At 42.8% G+C, this 16,999-nt stretch overlaps 1 protein-coding gene across 1 annotated transcript in view; it reads left to right on the top strand.

Annotated features, from left to right (window-relative positions):
* The window catches only part of FANCD2 (FA complementation group D2), a gene marked incomplete in the record, with an annotated part of 1,113,076 nt that overhangs the window by 585,254 nt on the left and 510,823 nt on the right, over positions 1-16,999 (top strand). The window contains 1 exon segment of the mRNA XM_053689418.1: positions 4,257-4,286. Within this exon segment, the coding sequence (XP_053545393.1) occupies positions 4,257-4,286 (30 nt within the window).

Genomic DNA, 16,999 nt, shown 5'->3' with positions numbered 1-16,999 from the left:
AGCTATTTTCCTCAGTTTGTTCTTCTTCCTCGGGTCATTGCTCGAATCAAGCAGGAGAGGGCGTCGTTGATCCTCATTGCTCCGGCTTGGCCTCGCATGATTTGGTATGCAGATCTGGTGGATATGTCATTTCTGCCACCTTGGAGACTTTCGTTGAGGAAGGACCTTCTGATTCAAGGGCCCTTCCTTCTCCCAAATCTGGTTTCTCTGAAGCTGACTGCTTGGAGGTTGAACGCTTAATTTTATCCAAGCAGGGTTTTTCAGAATCTGTCATAGAGATCATGATTCAGGCTCGTAAGCCTGTAACTAGAAAGCTTTACCATAAGATATGGTAGAGATATAATAAATATCTCTATTGGTGTGAATCCAAGGGCTACTCATGAAGTAGAGTTAGGATTCCTAGAATTTTGTCCTTTCTACAAGAAGGTTTGGAGAAGGGTTTATCGACAAGTTCCCTAAAGGGTCAAATCTCTGCCTTATCTATTTTGTTACACAAACGTCTGATAGATGTCCCAGATGTACAATAATTTTGTCAGGCCTTGGTCAGGATCAGGCCTGTGTTCAAACCAGTTACTCCTCCATGGAGTCTGAATTTAGTTCTCAAAGTTCTTCAAGGGGCCCCGTTTGAACCTATGCATTCCTTAGATATTAAGTTGTTATTTTGGAAAGTTTTATTTCTTGTTGCTATTTCTGCTGCTCGTAGAGTGTCAGAGCTCTCGGCATTGCAGTATGAGTCTCCTTATCTTATTTTCCATTCAGATAAGGTAATTTCTTTTTGCATGATGTACCGAGTCCACGGATTCATCCTTGTGGGATATTATCCTTCCTAACTGGAAGTGGCAAAGAGAGCACCACAGCAGAGCTGTCTATATAGCTCCCCTCTTAACTCCACCCCCCAGTCATTCTCTTTGCCGGCTCTAAGCAGGAAGGGTAAAGTGAAAGAGGTGTTAAGCTGTTAGTTTTATTTTATCTACAATCAAGAGTTTGTTATTTTTAAATGGTACCGGTGTTGTACTATTTACTCTCAGGCAGGACGTTATATGAAGATTTCTGCCTGGAGGATAATGATCTTAGCATTTGTAACTAAGGTCCACTGCTGTTCCCACAGAAGCTGAGGAGTACAGGAAAACTTCAGTGTGAGGAACGGTTTCTTGCTATGCAGCAATGAGGTATGTTCAGTCATATTTTCTGCAAAGACTGTGTTAACTCAGAAAGGCTGACAGTATTCCCATTAGGGGAAGGGTAAGCAGTAATCCTAGTATGAAAGAGGCTTTACTAGCTTGCATGAAGGGCTAAGTTTTTTGGGCACTCAGTTTGTTTATGAGAAAATGGGACAAACGTTTGTGTGTGCTGGGAGTAACGTTTTTTATGTTTATGGGACGTTTGCTTGAGGGGTCATTTGGCTTATTTGGGGTTGTTATAACCCACATGGTTTTCAAACAAAGTTTGTTAGATTTGTGTAGGCCCCAGCAACATCAAGTGAGGTGGGTGGGGCCTATTTTCGCGCCTCAGTTGCGCATTTAGTAATTCAGACAAGCAGCAAGCAACTTCTCCTGAGGTCCTGATAGTCTTCTGAGGGCCTATTCGAAGCTTTAACCCCATATTATCGTTCCTAAGAGCAGGTAGGGCCACAGCAGAGCTGTGGCAAGGTGCTAATAGGGTTTTTTTTAACCGGTTTTGGACAAATTTCAATCCGGTTTTGTCATTTGTGGGTTTATTGCTTATTTACTTGTGGTGCAATTCTTCTAAAGCTTAGTGAGTACACTGTTGAAATTTCTGAAAATTTGAAGCAATTTTAATCTGTTTTGCAGTTTGTGTATGCCTTTTTTTCTCTTAAAGGCACAATACCGTTTTTGCAAATTGTGTTTTTTTCATGAAATAAAGTGTTTTCCAAGCTTGCTTGCTTTATTACTAGTCTGTTAAACATGTCTGACACTGAGGAAACTTATTGCTCAATTTGTTAAGAAGCCATTGTGGAACCCCCTCTTAGAATGTCTCCCACTTGTACTGATATGTCTATAAATTGCAAACAGCATATTTTGACTTATAAAAATTTGGCATTAAATGATTCTCAGACAGAAGGAAGTCCAGTTTTGCCATCTAGTTCTCCCCAAGTGTCACAACCGGTAACGCCCGCACAAGCGACGCCAAGTACTTCTAGTGCGTCTAATTCTTTCACCTTGCAAGATATGGCTTCAGTTATGAATACTACCCTCACAGAGGTTTTATCTAAACTGCCTGGGTTGCAAGGGAAGCGCAGTAGCTCTGGGTTAAGAACAAATGCTGAGCCTTCTGACGCTTTAGTAGCCGTATCCGTATCCGATATTCCCTCACAATGTTCTGAGGTAGGGATGAGGGATTTGCTGTCTGAGGGAGAGATTTCTGATTCAGGAAAGAAGTTCCCTCAGACAGATTCAGATATGACGGCATTTAAATTTAAGCTAGAGCACCTCCGCTTATTGCTCAGGGAGGTTTTAGCTACTCTGGATGATTGTGACCCTATTGTAGTTCCAGAGAAATTGTGTAAAATGGACAAATATTTAGAGGTTCCTGTTTACACTGATGTTTTTCCGGTCCCTAAGAGGATTTCGGACATTGTTACTAAGGAGTGGGCTAGACCAGGTATTCCGTTCGCTCCCCCTCCTGTTTTTAAGAAAATGTTCCCCATTTCTGACACCATAAAGGACTCATGGCAGACGGTCCCTAAGGTGGAGGGAGCTATTTCTACTCTGGCTAAGCGTACAACTATACCTATTGAAGACAGTTGTGCTTTCATTGATCCTATGGATAAAAAATTAGAGGGTCTCCTAAAGAAAATTTTTGTTCATCAAGGTTTTCTTCTTCAACCTATAGCATGCATTGTTCCTGTAACCACTGCAGCTGCCTTTTGGTTTCAGGCTCTTGAAGAGGCTCTTCAGATGGAGACCCCACTAGATGATATTTTGGACAGAATTAAGGCTCTTAAGTTGGCTAATTCTTTTATTACAGACGCTGCTTTTCATCTTGCTAAGTTAGCGGCAAAGAATTCACGTTTTGCCATTTTAGCGTTAGAGCGTTATGGCTTAAATCCTGGTCAGCTGATGTGTCATCTAAATCTAAGCTTTTGTCCATCCCTTTCAAAGGTAAGACCTTATTCGGGTCTGCACTGAAAGAGATCATTTCAGACATTACTGGAGGGAAGGGTCATACCCTCCCTCAGGATAAGTCAAATAAGACAAGGACCAAACATAATAATTTTCGTTCCTTTCGAAACTTCAAGAGTGGTCCCTCTTCCTCTGCTGCAAACCAAGAGGGGAACTTTACTCAATCCAAGCCAACCTGGAGACCTAATCAGGCTTGGAACAAGGGTAAACAGGCCAAAAAGCCTGCTGATGCCACTAAGTCAGCATGAAGGGGTAGCCCCCGACCTGGGACCGGATCTAGTAGGGGGCAGACTCTCTCTCTTTGCTCAGGCCTGGGCAAGAGACGTTCAGGATTCCTGGGCAGTAGAAATTGTAACCCAGGGATACCTTTTAGATTTCAAGGATTCCCCTCCATCGGGGAGGTTCCATCTTTCTCAATTGTCTGTAAACCCGACAAAAAGAGAGAGGCGTTCTTACGCTGTGTTGAAGACCTTTTTACCATGGGAGTGATCTGCCCAGTTCCAAAAGCAGAACAGGGGCAGGGGTTCTACTCCAATCTGTTTATAGTTCCCAAAAAGGAGGGAACATTCAGACCAATTCCTAAGAGTCCCATCTTTCAAGATGGAGACCATTCGGACTATCTTACCATTGATCCAGGAGGGTCAATATATGACCACCGTGGACTTAAAGGATGCGTATCTACACATCCCTATCCACAAAGATCATCACCAGTTCCTCAGGTTTGCCTTTTTGGACAAGGATTATCAGTTTGTGGCTCTTCCTTTCGGGTTGGTCACGGCGCCACGAATCTTCACAAAGGTGCTAGGGTCCCTTCTGGCGGTTTTAAGGCCACTTGGCACAGCAGTGGCGCCTTATCTAGACGGCATTCTGATTCAAGCGTCGACCTTCCAACTAGCTAAGTCTCACACAGACTTAGTGTTGGCCTTTCTAAGATCTCACGGGTGGAAGGTGAACGTAAAAAAGAGTTCTCTTTTCCCCCTCACAAGAGTTTCATTTCTAGGGACTCTGATAGACTCAGTGGACATGAAAATATTTCTGACGGAGGTCAGGAAATCAAAGATTTTGTCCACCTGCCGAGCTCTTCACTCCATTCCTCGGCCGTCAGTGACTCAGTGTATGGAGGTAATCAGTCTAATGGTAGCGGTAATGGACATAGTTCCGTTTGCTCGCTTGCATCTCAGACCACTGCAACTATGCATGCTCAATCAGTGGAATGGGGATTATGCGGATTTATCTCCTCAGATAAATCTGGATCAAGAGACCAGAGACTCTCTTCTTTGGTGGTTGTCACCGGATCATCTGTCCCAGGGAATGTGTTCCCGCAGGCCAGAATGGGTTATAGTGACGACAGACGCCAGCCTTCTGGGCTGGGGTGCAGTCTGGAATTCCCTAAAAGCTCAGGGTTTGTGGACTCGGGAGGAGGCTCTCCTACTGATAAATATTCTGGAATTAAGAGCGATATTCAATGCTCTCCAGGCATGGCCTCAGCTGGCTTCGGCCAGATTCATCAGGTTTCAGTCGGACAACATCACTACTGTGGCTTATATCAATCATCATTGCGGAACAAGGAGTTCCTTAGCGATGATAGAGGTCTCAAGGATAATCCGATGGGCAGAGGCTCACTCTTGCCATCTGTCAGCGATCTATATCCCAGGTGTAGAGAACTGGGAGGCAGATTTTCCAAGTCGTCAGACTTTTCATCCGGGGGAGTGGGAACTCCATCCGGAGGTGTTTGCTCAACTGGTTCGGCTATGGGGCACACCAGAATTGGATCTGATGGCGTCTCGTCAGAACGCCAAACTTCCTTCTTACGGCTCCAGGTCAAGGGATCCTCAGGCTGTACTGATAGATGCTCTAGCAGTAACCTGGTTGTTCAACCTGGCTTATGTGTTTCCACCTTTCCCTCTCCTTCTGATTCAAGGTCCATTCAAGCATCCAAATCTAATTTCTCTGCAACTGACTGCTTGGAGATTGAACGCTTGATTCTATCAAAGCGGGGTTTCTCTGAGTCGGTCATAAATACCTTGATTCAGGCTCGAAAGCCTGTTACCAGGAAAATCTATCATAAGATATGGCGTAAATATCTTTTCTCTTGTAAGGTGTATCAAGCCACGGGTTCATCCATTACTTGTGGGATATTCTCCTTCCCAACAGGAAGTTGCAAAGAGGACACCCACAGCAGAGCTGTCTATATAGCTCCTCCCCTAACCCCCACCTCCAGTCATTCTCTTTGCAATTCTCGACAAGATAGGAAGTATAAAGAGATATGTGGTGACTTAGTGTAGTTTTGCCTTCAATCAAGAGTTTGTTATTTTTAAACTGTACCGGCGTTGTACTGTTTTACTCTCAGGCAGAAATCAGAAGAAGACTTCTGCCTGGAGATTGATGATCTTAGCAGTTTGTAACTAAGGTCCATTGCTGTTCTCACACATAACTGAAGAGTATGGGATAACTTCAGTTGGGGGAACGGTCTGCAGATTACCTGCTTTGAGGTATGTTCAGTACTTTTATTTCTAGAGAAAGGATAAGTTCTAGAAAATGCTGACAGAACCTTGTGTATACTGAGGTGAGCTAGATGCAGTGATTTTGCAAAGCCTGGGATCATGCTTACAAAATGGGGTAATACTCATGTTAATACTCATATTAATTAGTGACAAAATATTTACATGTTGCAATAAATGGGACGTTTTTTTCTCTGTGGGTGATAAGTCTTTAGTTGGGGCCTAGTTTTCCACATGGCATAGTCAGATACTCCTAGGAGTATTTCCTTAAGGCCCCTCTGACATCGAGTAGATGGTGGGAGGGGCCTATTTTCACGCTTTAGTTGCGCAGTTTCTTTCAGACTGAGACATCCAGCTTCCCTAGAGGAGTCCTCTGGCATCTGAGGACCACTATAAAGGGCTTATTTCTTCCCTAATCGTGTTTAAGGGCAGGTAGGAGCCACAGTAGAGCTGTGGCAAGGTGCTTAACTGTCTTTTACCGGTGGTTGACGTTTTTTAAATCCGGTTTGGGGGCTAAGGGGTTAATCATCCATTTGCAAGTGGGTGCAATGTTGCTTTAGTCCCTTATTCACACTGTAAAAATTTCGAAGTCTTTACTACATTTTAACACTGTTTTACAGTTTAAGTGCTAGTTTTTTTCTCTTAAAGGCACAGTACCGTTTTTGTTTAATTGCTGTTTAACATTTATTAAAGTGTTTTCCAAGCTTGCTGGTGTCATTACTAGTCTGTTAAACATGTCTGACATAGAGGAAACTCCTTGTTCAATATGTTTAGAAGCCATTGTGGAACCCCCTCTTAGAATGTGTACCAAATGTACTGAATAGGGCTGCAACAACTAATCGGCAAGATTGATCATAAAAATAGTTGTCAAAAAATCTAATTATCAATTAGGTGGTCAGCGATTAGTTGGTTAATTGCACAGCACCAGCTGCTTCAATCCGATGAACTCCTGCACATGGTATTGTGCAAACATTTTTATTTATTATTTTTTTTTCTATCCGATTAATCGGGTGATTATTGTCCGATTAATCGGATAGAAAAACGATTTGAATTTATTTTTTTTGCACAATCTTAGTTGCAGTAGATCATCAGATTAAAGCAGCTGGTACTGTGCAACTGACCAACTAATCGCTGACCACCTAATTGATAATGAGATTTGTTGACAGCTATTTTTATGATCAAACTTACCGATTAGTTGTTGCAGCCCTAGTACTGAAGTATCTATAAACTATAAAGACCATATTATGGCTTTTAAAGATTTATCACCAGATAATTCTCAGACTGAAAAAAGGGAGGTTATGCCATCTAGCTCTCCCCATGTGTCAGAACCTATAACTCCCGCCAAAGTGACGCCAAGTACATCTAGCGCGTCTAATTCTTTTACCTTACAGGACATGGCGGCAGTTATGAATTCTACCCTCACGGAGGTATTGTCCAAACTGCCAGGGTTACAAGGAAAGCGAGACAGCTCTGGGGCTAGAACAAATACAGAGCTTTCTGACGCTTTAATAGCTGTGTCCGATATACCCTCGCTAGGCTCCGAAGCCGGTGCAAGGGAGTTTCTATCTGAGGGTGACATTTCAGATTCAGGGAAGGCTTTACTTCAGTCCGATTCTGAAATGACAGCGTTTAAATTTAAGCTCGAACACCTCCGCTTATTGCTCAGGGAGGTTTTAGCGACTCTGGATGACTGTGACCCCATTGTAGTTCCAGAGAAATTGTGTAAAATGGACAAATACTTTGCAGTGCCTGTTTACACTGATGTTTTTCCAGTCCCTAAGAGGTTTTCGGAAATTATTACTAAGGAATGGGATAGACCAGGTGTGCCGTTCTCTCCCCCTCCTGCTTTTAAAAAGATGTTTCCCATAGATGTCGTCATACGGGACTCGTGGCAGACGGTCCCTAAGGTGGAGGGAGCTGTTTCTACCCTAGCTAAGCGTACAACTATTCCTGTCGAGGACAGTTGCGCTTTCCTAGATCCTATGGATAAAAAATTGGAGGGTCTCCTTAAGAAAATTTTTGTTCATCAAGGTTTTATTCTCCAGCCTCTTGCATGCATTGCTCCAGTTACTGCTTCAGCGGCTTTTTGGTTCGAGTCTCTTGAGGAGGCTCTACAGGTGGAGACTCCGTTAGATGAAATCTTAGACAGGATTAAAGCTCTTAAGTTAGCTAATTCCTTTATTTCTGACGCCGTTTTTCATTTAACCAAACTAACGGCTAAGAATTCAGGTTTTGCCATTCTGGCGCGTAGGGCGCTATGGCTTAAGTCCTGGTCAGCAGACGTTACTTCAAAGTCTAAGCTTCTTAACATCCCCTTCAAAGGACAGACCCTATTCGGGCCTGGCCTGAAGGAGATCATCTCTGACATTACCGGAGGAAAAGATCACACCCTTCCTCAGGATAGGTCCAATAAATTAAGGACCAAACAGAATAATTTTCGTTCCTTTCGAAACTTCAAGGTTGGTGCAACTTCGGCTTCCTCTAATGCAAAACAAGAAGGAAATTTCACCCAGTCCAAACCAGTCTGGAGACCTAACCAGACTTGGAACAAAGGGAAGCAGGCCAAAAAGCCTGCTGCTGCCTCTAAAACAGCATGAAGGAGTAGCCCCCGATCCGGGACCGGATCTAGTCGGGGGCAGACTTTCTCTCTTCGCCCAGGCTTGGGCGAGAGACGTCCAGGATCCCTGGGCACTGGAGATCGTTTCCCAGGGAGATCTTCTGGAATTCAAAGGTTCATCTCTAAAGGGAAGATTTCATCTCTTACAACTATCTGCAAACCAGATAAAGAGAGAGGCATTCTTACGTTGAGTTCAAGACCTACTGGTTATGGGAGTGATCCACCCAGTTCCAAGAGAGGAACAGGGGCAGGGTTTCTATTCAAACCTGTTTATAGTTCCCAAAAAAGAGGGAACTTTCAGACCAATCTTGGATCTCAAGATCCTAAACAAATTTCTCAGGGTCCCATCTTTCAAGATGGAGACAATCCGAACCATCCTCCCTATGATCCAGGAGGGTCAATATATGACTACCGTGGACTTAAAGGATGCTTATCTCCACATTCCAATTCACAGAGAGCATCATCAGTTCCTCAGGTTCGCCTTCCTAGACAGGCATTACCAGTTTGTGGCTCTTCCCTTCGGGTTAGCCACGGTGCCGAGAGTCTTTACGAAGGTTCTAGGGTCCCTTCTGGCGGTTCTAAGACCGCGGGGCATAGCGGTGGCTCCTTACCTAGACGACATTCTAATCCAGGCGTCGACTTTTCAAATCGCCAAGTCCCATACGGACATTGTTCTGGCCTTTCTGAGGTCTCACAGGTGGAAAGTGAACAGAGAAAAGAGTTCTCTCTCTCCTCTCACAAGAGTTTCCTTCCTAGGAACTCTGATAGATTCAGTAGAAATGAAAATTTTTCTGACAGAGGTCAGGATATCAAAGTTTCTAACTTCCTGCCGTGTTCTTCATTCCACTTCTCGGCCGTCAGTGGCTCAGTGTATGGAAATGATCGGCCTAATGGTAGCGGCAATGGACATAGTTCCGTTTGCCTGCCTACATCTCAGACCACTGCAACTTTGCATGCTCAACCAGTGGAATGGGGACTACACAGATTTGTCTCCTCTGTTAAATCTGGATCAAGAGACCAGGGATTCTCTTCTCTGGTGGTTATCTCGGTCCATCTGTCCAGGGGAATGTGTTTCCGCAGGCCAGAGTGGACTATAGTGACGACAGATGCCAGCCTTCTGGGCTGGGGCGCAGTCTGGAACTCCCTGAAGGCTCAAGGTTCGTGGACTCAGGAGGAAGCCCTCCTTCCGATAAACATTCTGGAACTGAGAGCTATATTCAATGCTCTTCAGGCTTGGCCTCAGCTAGCTGCGGTCAGATTCATCAGATTTCAGTCGGACAATATCACGACTGTAGCCTATATCAACCATCAGGGGGGGGGAACAAGGAGCCCCCTGGCAATGATGGAGGTTTCCAAGATAATTCTATGCGCAGAGGTACACTCTTTCCATCTCTCAGCTGTCCATATCCCAGGAGTAGAGAACTGGGAGGCGGACTTTCTAAGTCGGTAGACCTTTCATCCGGGGGCGTGGGAACTCCATCCGGAGGTATTTGCCCAGCTGATTCAACTATGGGGCAAACCAGAACTGGATCTGATGGCGTCTCGTCAGAACGCCAAGCTTCCCTGTTACGGGTCCAGGTCAAGGGATCCCCAGGCAGCACTGATAGATGCTCTAGCAGTGCCTTGGTCCTTCAGCCTGGCTTATGTGTTTCCACCTTTTCCTCTCCTCCCTCGTCTGATTGCCAAGATCAAGCAGGAGAGAGCTTCGGTGATTTTGATAGCACCTTCGTGGCCACGCAGGATTTGGTATGCAGATCTGGTGAAAGCACAAATGCATTTGAGGAGCACCAGACGGGAGCCAGTTGAAGTTAAAAAAGTTTCATTCTTTATTCGGCTTCAATTAAAATGGTCTGTAACCCAGACCCACAAAAGGTACAAAGTATTGGTCAGCAAATAGAAAGCACAAGCTGACGCGTTTCGGCTGTTGCCGTATTCGTAGCTGCTGGCTTTCTCATTAAAATCACACCTATTTAAAACACGCTGTATTAGAGGCTAAGGCTGCTTTATTGGAGCGTAAACATAATAAGTATATACGAGACCAATTAGATTATTCCAACAATACTGTATATATTTGGAACAGAAAAGAGAGGGCCCAGAGAAGAAGAGAGTACAATCAGAGGAGATACACAGAAGGTAGGGGTAGGGGTAATAGAGGAAGACGTAGAGGTAGAGGCAGAGGTTGACGGAGCAGACATATACAGTTTACAGACAGTGACACCGAATCACCAGGAAATAGCTCAGGAGAGGAAGGGTTTTATAATCCCCCTTTGACATCAGGCCCACCTACTACTGCCACCGCACATTCCTATCCACAACCTACTAATGTGGACCCCTCTAAATCTGTACATTCTCAAAAACAGTTAAGAACAACCAGACCTAAAGAGAATATAGCACCCCCAGTGTCAATACTTAAAAAACAAACTCATACATCAAGATACATCACACAGGAAGCTACACCATCAGTGGGGGAGTCACCTAATATAAGAGAACAAATGGAGCTGAACCATGTTTTTTCCATGCCCCCCCCAAGTCTAGAAGGGGGGGAAGGTATGGCAGGTCTACACAAAGGAGGATACACGTTGAGAGCCAACCAGAAACAAACGAGATACCAATGAGCAGTGTAATTAATTTGTCCTCTTATACTTTGAATGTAACTGAAATAAAAGTACTAAGCCTGGGTCTTGGGTTTGTACCTACTTGCTCTTTCAATCTCTTTAACACCTTGTTAGACGTAAACAAGTTTATTAGAAAGGTAACCCTGAAGAAACATTTTGCAAAAAGAGGGTCTTGATTTTCAAGATTTATGTGGATTGTCCACATTAGAATCTCTAGCTAACGAGGGACCTATTGAGACACATGCCTATCCCAAACTAAAGTGTAAATCAGATTACTACCCCATATAGAGCAGGGGTACAATAATTGAAAAATTTCAAAAGAGAGTAGAATCGTATTTGACGCAATTGCATTACAAAATGACAAAATTTAAGCATAATCTTTCTCTTACAGAAAAAAAGTCTTTGGATGATTTAAACAACAATAGGGACCTAGTCATAAGGGCAGCCGATAAAGGCGGTTCAATAGTGGTAATGGACCGTATTGCCTTTGTGGAGGAAGCCCATAGACAACTTAATGATCCATATAATTACAAGATCCTTCCGAGTAATCCAACTATAAGGTTCAAGAAAGAACTGAGAGGATTAATAGATGATGGGCTGCGCACTGGTTTCTTAGACAAAGAAACCTGCGACTATATGTTGGTAGAAAATCCGGTTATCCCAGTTTTTAACCATCTTCCTAAAATCCACAAGTCCATTACACAAGTGACAGGGAGACCCATAGTGAGTGGGATTGTGTCCCTCACGGAACATCTTTCGGAATGGCTAGATTTGATACTCCAGCCAATGGTTTTGGACCTGTGGAGTTATGTGAAAGACTCCACACATATTTTGAATCTTGTTTCCAATTTGATTTGGAACAAGGAATACAAATGGCTTACAGTCGATGTATAATCATTGTATTCATCCATACCCCATGAGAAGGCAATACAGGCAATAGCCTTTTATATGGAAAAATATTATGGAGACAATCTTGACTTTTGTAACTTTGTATTACGGGTCACACGTTTTCTGCTACAGCACAATTATTTTGAGTTCGAGGGTGTTTTCTATCTCCAGATATGTGGCACTGCGATGGGAGCAAAGTTTGCCCCGTCATACGCCAACCTGTACATGGGTTGGTGGGAGCAGTGCCACATATATGGAGATAGAAACACTTTCGGCTCGAATATTGTGCTGTACAAAAGGTTCATTGACGACCTTTTGGTTATTTGGCAAGGGGAACAAAATGATGATTTCCTCTTTTACCTAAATTCAAATGATTTGAACTTAGGTTTCACGCATGAATGGGAAGTGGAAAAGATCAATTATCTGGATATAACCCTGTTGGGTAAACATGGGAAGCCAGTAGATACCAGTGTATACAGGAAACCAATCACTGGCAACACACTGCTTCATGCTAAAAGCAATCACCCAAAGAGTGTCTTTAAAGGGGTGGCCAAAGGCCAGTTTACTCGCCTTAAAATAAACTGTTCTGACCAATCCACGTATAACCAACAGGCTAAGTCTTTGTCCACTCGTCTAAGAGAGAGAGGCTATGACACAGGGACAATTAAGGCAGCTTTCAATGCAGTAGAGAAGTTGGACAGAACAGATTTACTGAAAGGACACAAGAGGGTAGAGCCCCAAGCACATGAAATAGGTCAGAAAAATGTTTTATTCACTACTGACTATTCTGACCAATATAGCGAAATTTGCAAAATAATAAGGAAACACATCCCCTTACTAAGGGCAGATGATGCCCTGTCAGATTTTTCAGTGACAGATTGCAAATTTGCTTATAAAAGAGGGAAGACTATTGGAAATCTGATTGCTCCCACGAAATTACCACAGAGGGTAACTAATGAATCCTCCTGGCTTACCTCCCATTGCATGTTTCGGTGCCATAACAGAACGTGTGTGGCTTGTGAAAAAGTTGATACAGGTAATACTTTCAATTCCACAGTTACAGGACAAGTTTTTACCAAACGGTCCTGTTTTAACTGCAGGTCCACTTTTGTGGTTTACCTTATAACCTGTAGAAGCTGTGACAAACAATACGTGGGTCTCGCGACACGTGAGATAAGATCAAGGATCAGGGAACACCTGTCGAACATCAGAATAGGAAAGGCTAGTACTCCACTCATACAGCATTTCACACAAATACATAATAAAAGCTCAGAGACCTTTAGCTGGACATGCATTGAGAGGGTTACCCTTCCAGAAAGGGGTGGTGATCGTGAGGCACTCCTGGGTAAAAGAGAGGTTTTCTGGATATTTAAGCTCAAAACCAGATACCCAGGAGGCCTCAATTCAGATTACGACCTCATAAATTTCTGTCAGTAAAGGGCACCACTAAGTCTAATGGGTCTAACTTTATATATGTAGTGGCAATATTAGGATTTACTGCCCTTAATTATGAGATTTCTTAGAATCAAAGGTTCAACCTGGATATATATATATTTTTTCCATTTGCACATAAAAAACAACAATAATAAGGCAAGTAAATAATACAACACTTTGTCCTAGTGTATGGATAACAGTCCATTTCCTAATATCACACTGTAGTTTTATTCATAGTTCTGTTCAGGCAATATATTAGTGACATGAATTTACATTTTTCTCTTCCCACTCCCTCCCCCCCCCCTTTCACCTAGCAGTGTTAGATATTTAAGTATGGAAAGGTAATTATTTCAAGTAATGAAGATAGAATACATCATCAGATTATACATGCTCATAGTGATTGGTTCTATATTTCTCTTTTCTTTTTTTTTTTTATTTCAAGTTATTTAGAAATACACTTTTATAGTGCAATACCACTTATTTAGAAACTTAGTAGTAGAATAAGTCCAATTAAGTACAATTCTTTGGTGCTAGGTATAAAAATATAGGAATAGGAATATTTTAAACTCTTTAGAATTACACAGAGGTTACGATATTCAATGCATACATCATTATTGTTAGGGTTTACTATTCAATAATAACATCCATCTGTTTTGGTCTTTTTATGCAAGAGGGAAGGAGAAATGAAGCCCCGTATTATAGTCACTAACTCATCCTATAAGTATAACCATATCTCTTTCTAGATAAGTCCGCTAGTGTAGGCTACAATAAATAAATATTTCTCTTGTTAAGTGTATTCAGTCCACGGATCATCCATTACTTGTGGGATATTCTCCTTCCCAACAGGAAGTTGCAAGAGGATTACCCACAGCAGAGCTGCTATATAACTCCTCCCCTCACTGCCATATCCAGTCATTCTCTTGCAACTCTCAACAAAGATGGACGTAGTAAGAGGAGAGTGGTGTATTATAGTTAGTTTTTTAACTTCAATCAAAAGTTTGTTATTTTTAAATGGTACCGGAGTGTACTGTTTCATCTCAGGCAGCATTAGAAGAAGAATCTGCCTGTGATTTCTATGATCTTAGCAGAAGTAACTAAGATCCACTGCCGTTCTCACATATTCTGAGGAGTGAAGTAACTTCAGAGGGGGAATGGCGTGCAGGTTTTCCTGCAATAAGGTATGTGCAGTTAACATATTTCTAGGGATGGAATTTGCTAGAAAAATGCTGCTGATACCGGATTAATGTAAGTTAAGCCTTAAATGCAGTGATAGCGACTGGTATCAGGCTTATTAACAGAGATACATACTCTTATAAAAGTGTAATATAAAACATTTGCTGGCATGTTAATCGTTTTTATATATGTTTGGTGACAAAACTTATTGGGGCCTAGTTTTTTTCCACATGGCTGGCTTGATTTTTGCCTAGAAACAGTTCCTGAGGCTTTCCACTGTTGTAATATGAGTGGGAGGGGCCTTTTTTAGTGCTTTTCTGTGCAGATAAAAATACTGACAGAGACATTCAGCTTCCCTCTGCATGATACAGGACATCTCTGAAGGGCTCAAAAGGCTTCAAAGTCGTGTTTGAGGAGGGTAACAACCTGTGGCAGTTGTTGTGACTGAGTTTAAAAAAAAAAAAAAAAAAAAATGTTTTTGTCATTTATTATTCTGTTTTTGTTATTAAGGGGTTAATCATCCTTTTGCAAGTGGGTGCAATGCTCTGCTGACTTGTTACATACACTGTAAAAATTTTGTTAGTGCCTTTTTTCACTGTTTTTTTTCACTGTTATTTCAAATTTTGTTAAAATTTGTTTCTCTTAAAGGCACAGTAACGTTTTTTATATTGCTTGTTAACTTGCTTTAAAGTGTTTTCCAAGCTTGCTAGTCTCATTGCTAGTCTGTACAAACATGTCTGAAACAGAGGATACTTGTTCATTATGTTTAAAAGCCATGCTGGAGCCCCATAGGAGAATGTGTACTAAATGTATTGATTTCACCTTAAACAGTAAGGATCAGTCTTTATCTACAAAAGAATTGTCACCAGAGGGGTCTGTCGAGGGGGAAGTTATGCCGACTAACTCTCCCCACGTGTCGGACCCTTCGCCTCCCGCTCAAGGGACGCACGCTAATATGGCACCAAGTACATCAGGGACGCCCATAGCGATTACTTTGCAGGATATGGCTGCAATCATGAATAATACTCTGTCAGAGGTATTATCCAGATTGCCTGAATTGAGAGGCAAGCGCGATAGCTCTGGGGTTAGACGAGATACAGAGCGCGTAGATGCTGTAAGAGCCATGTCTGATACTGCATCACAATATGCAGAACCTGAGGACGGAGAGCTAAATTTAAGCTTGAGAACCTCCGTGTATTGCTTGGGGAGGTATTAGCTGCTCTGAATGACTGTGACACAATTGCAGTGCCAGAGAAATTGTGTAAGCTGGATAAATACTATACAGTGCCGGTGAGTACTGATGTTTTTCCAATACCTAAAAGGCTTACAGAAATTATTAGTAAGGAGTGGGATAGGCCCGGTGTGCCCTTTTCCCCACCTCCTATATTTAGAAAAATGTTTCCAATAGATGCCACTACACAGGACTTATGGCAGACTGTCCCTAAGGTGAAGGGAGCAGTTTCTACTTTAGCAAAGCGTACCACTATCCCGGTTGAGGACAGTTGTGCTTTTTCAGATCCAATGGATAAAAAATTAGAGGGTTACCTTAAGAAAATGTTTATTCAACAAGGTTTTATTTTACAGCCCCTTGCATGCATTGCGCCTGTTACTGCTGCGGTGGCATTCTGGTTTGAGGCCCTGGAAGAGGCCATCCATACAGCTCCATTGACTGAAATTGTTAACAAGCTTAGAACTCTTAAGCTAGCTAACTCATTTGTTTCTGATGCCATTGTTCATTTGACTAAACTAATGGCTAAGAATTCTGGATTCGCCATCCAGGCGCGTAGGGCGCTATGGCTCAAATCCTGGTCAGCTGATGTGACTTCAAAGTCTAAATTACTCAACATTCCTTTCAAGGGGCAGACCTTATTCGGGCCTGGTTTGAAAGAAATTATTGCTGACATTTCTGGAGGTAAGGGTCATACCCTTCCTCAGGACAGGGCCAAATCAAAGGCCAAACAGTCTAATTTTCGTGCCTTTCGAAATTTCAAGGCAGGTGCAGCATCAACTTCCTCTGCTTGAAAACAAGAGGGAACTTTTGCTCAATCCAAGCAGGCCTGGAAACCTAACCAGTCCTGGAACAAGGGCAAGCAGGCCAGAAAGCCTGCTGCTGCCTCTAAGACAGCATGAAGGAGCGGCCCCCTATCCGACAACGGATCTAGTAGGGGGCAGACTCTCTCTCTTTGCCCAGGCGTGGGCAAGAGATGTTCAGGATCCCTGGGCGTTGGAGATCATATCTCAGGGATATCTTCTGGACTTCAAAGCTTCTCCTCCACAAGGGAGATTTCACCTTTCAAGATTATCTGCAAACCAGATAAAGAAAGAGGCATTCCTAGCTGCGTACAAGATCTCCTTGTAATGGGAGTGATCCATCCAGTTCCGCGGACGGAACAAGGACAGCGGTTTTATTCAAATCTGTTTGTGGTGCCCAAAAAAGAGGGAACCTTCAGACCAATTTTGGATTTAAAGATCCTAAACAAATTCCTCAGAGTTCCGTCATTCAAGATGGAAACTATTTGAAACATTTTACCCATGATCCAAGAGGGTCAGTACATGACCACAGTGGACTTAAAGGATGCCTACCTTCACATTCCGATTCACAAGAATCATCATCAGTTCCTGAGGTTT

Source organism: Bombina bombina, chromosome 7 (genome assembly GCF_027579735.1).
Source record: "Bombina bombina isolate aBomBom1 chromosome 7, aBomBom1.pri, whole genome shotgun sequence".
Classification (NCBI taxonomy): domain Eukaryota; kingdom Metazoa; phylum Chordata; class Amphibia; order Anura; family Bombinatoridae; genus Bombina; species Bombina bombina.
Note: the sequence above shows the minus strand (reverse complement) of the source record. Positions and strands in the feature narration are given on the sequence as shown.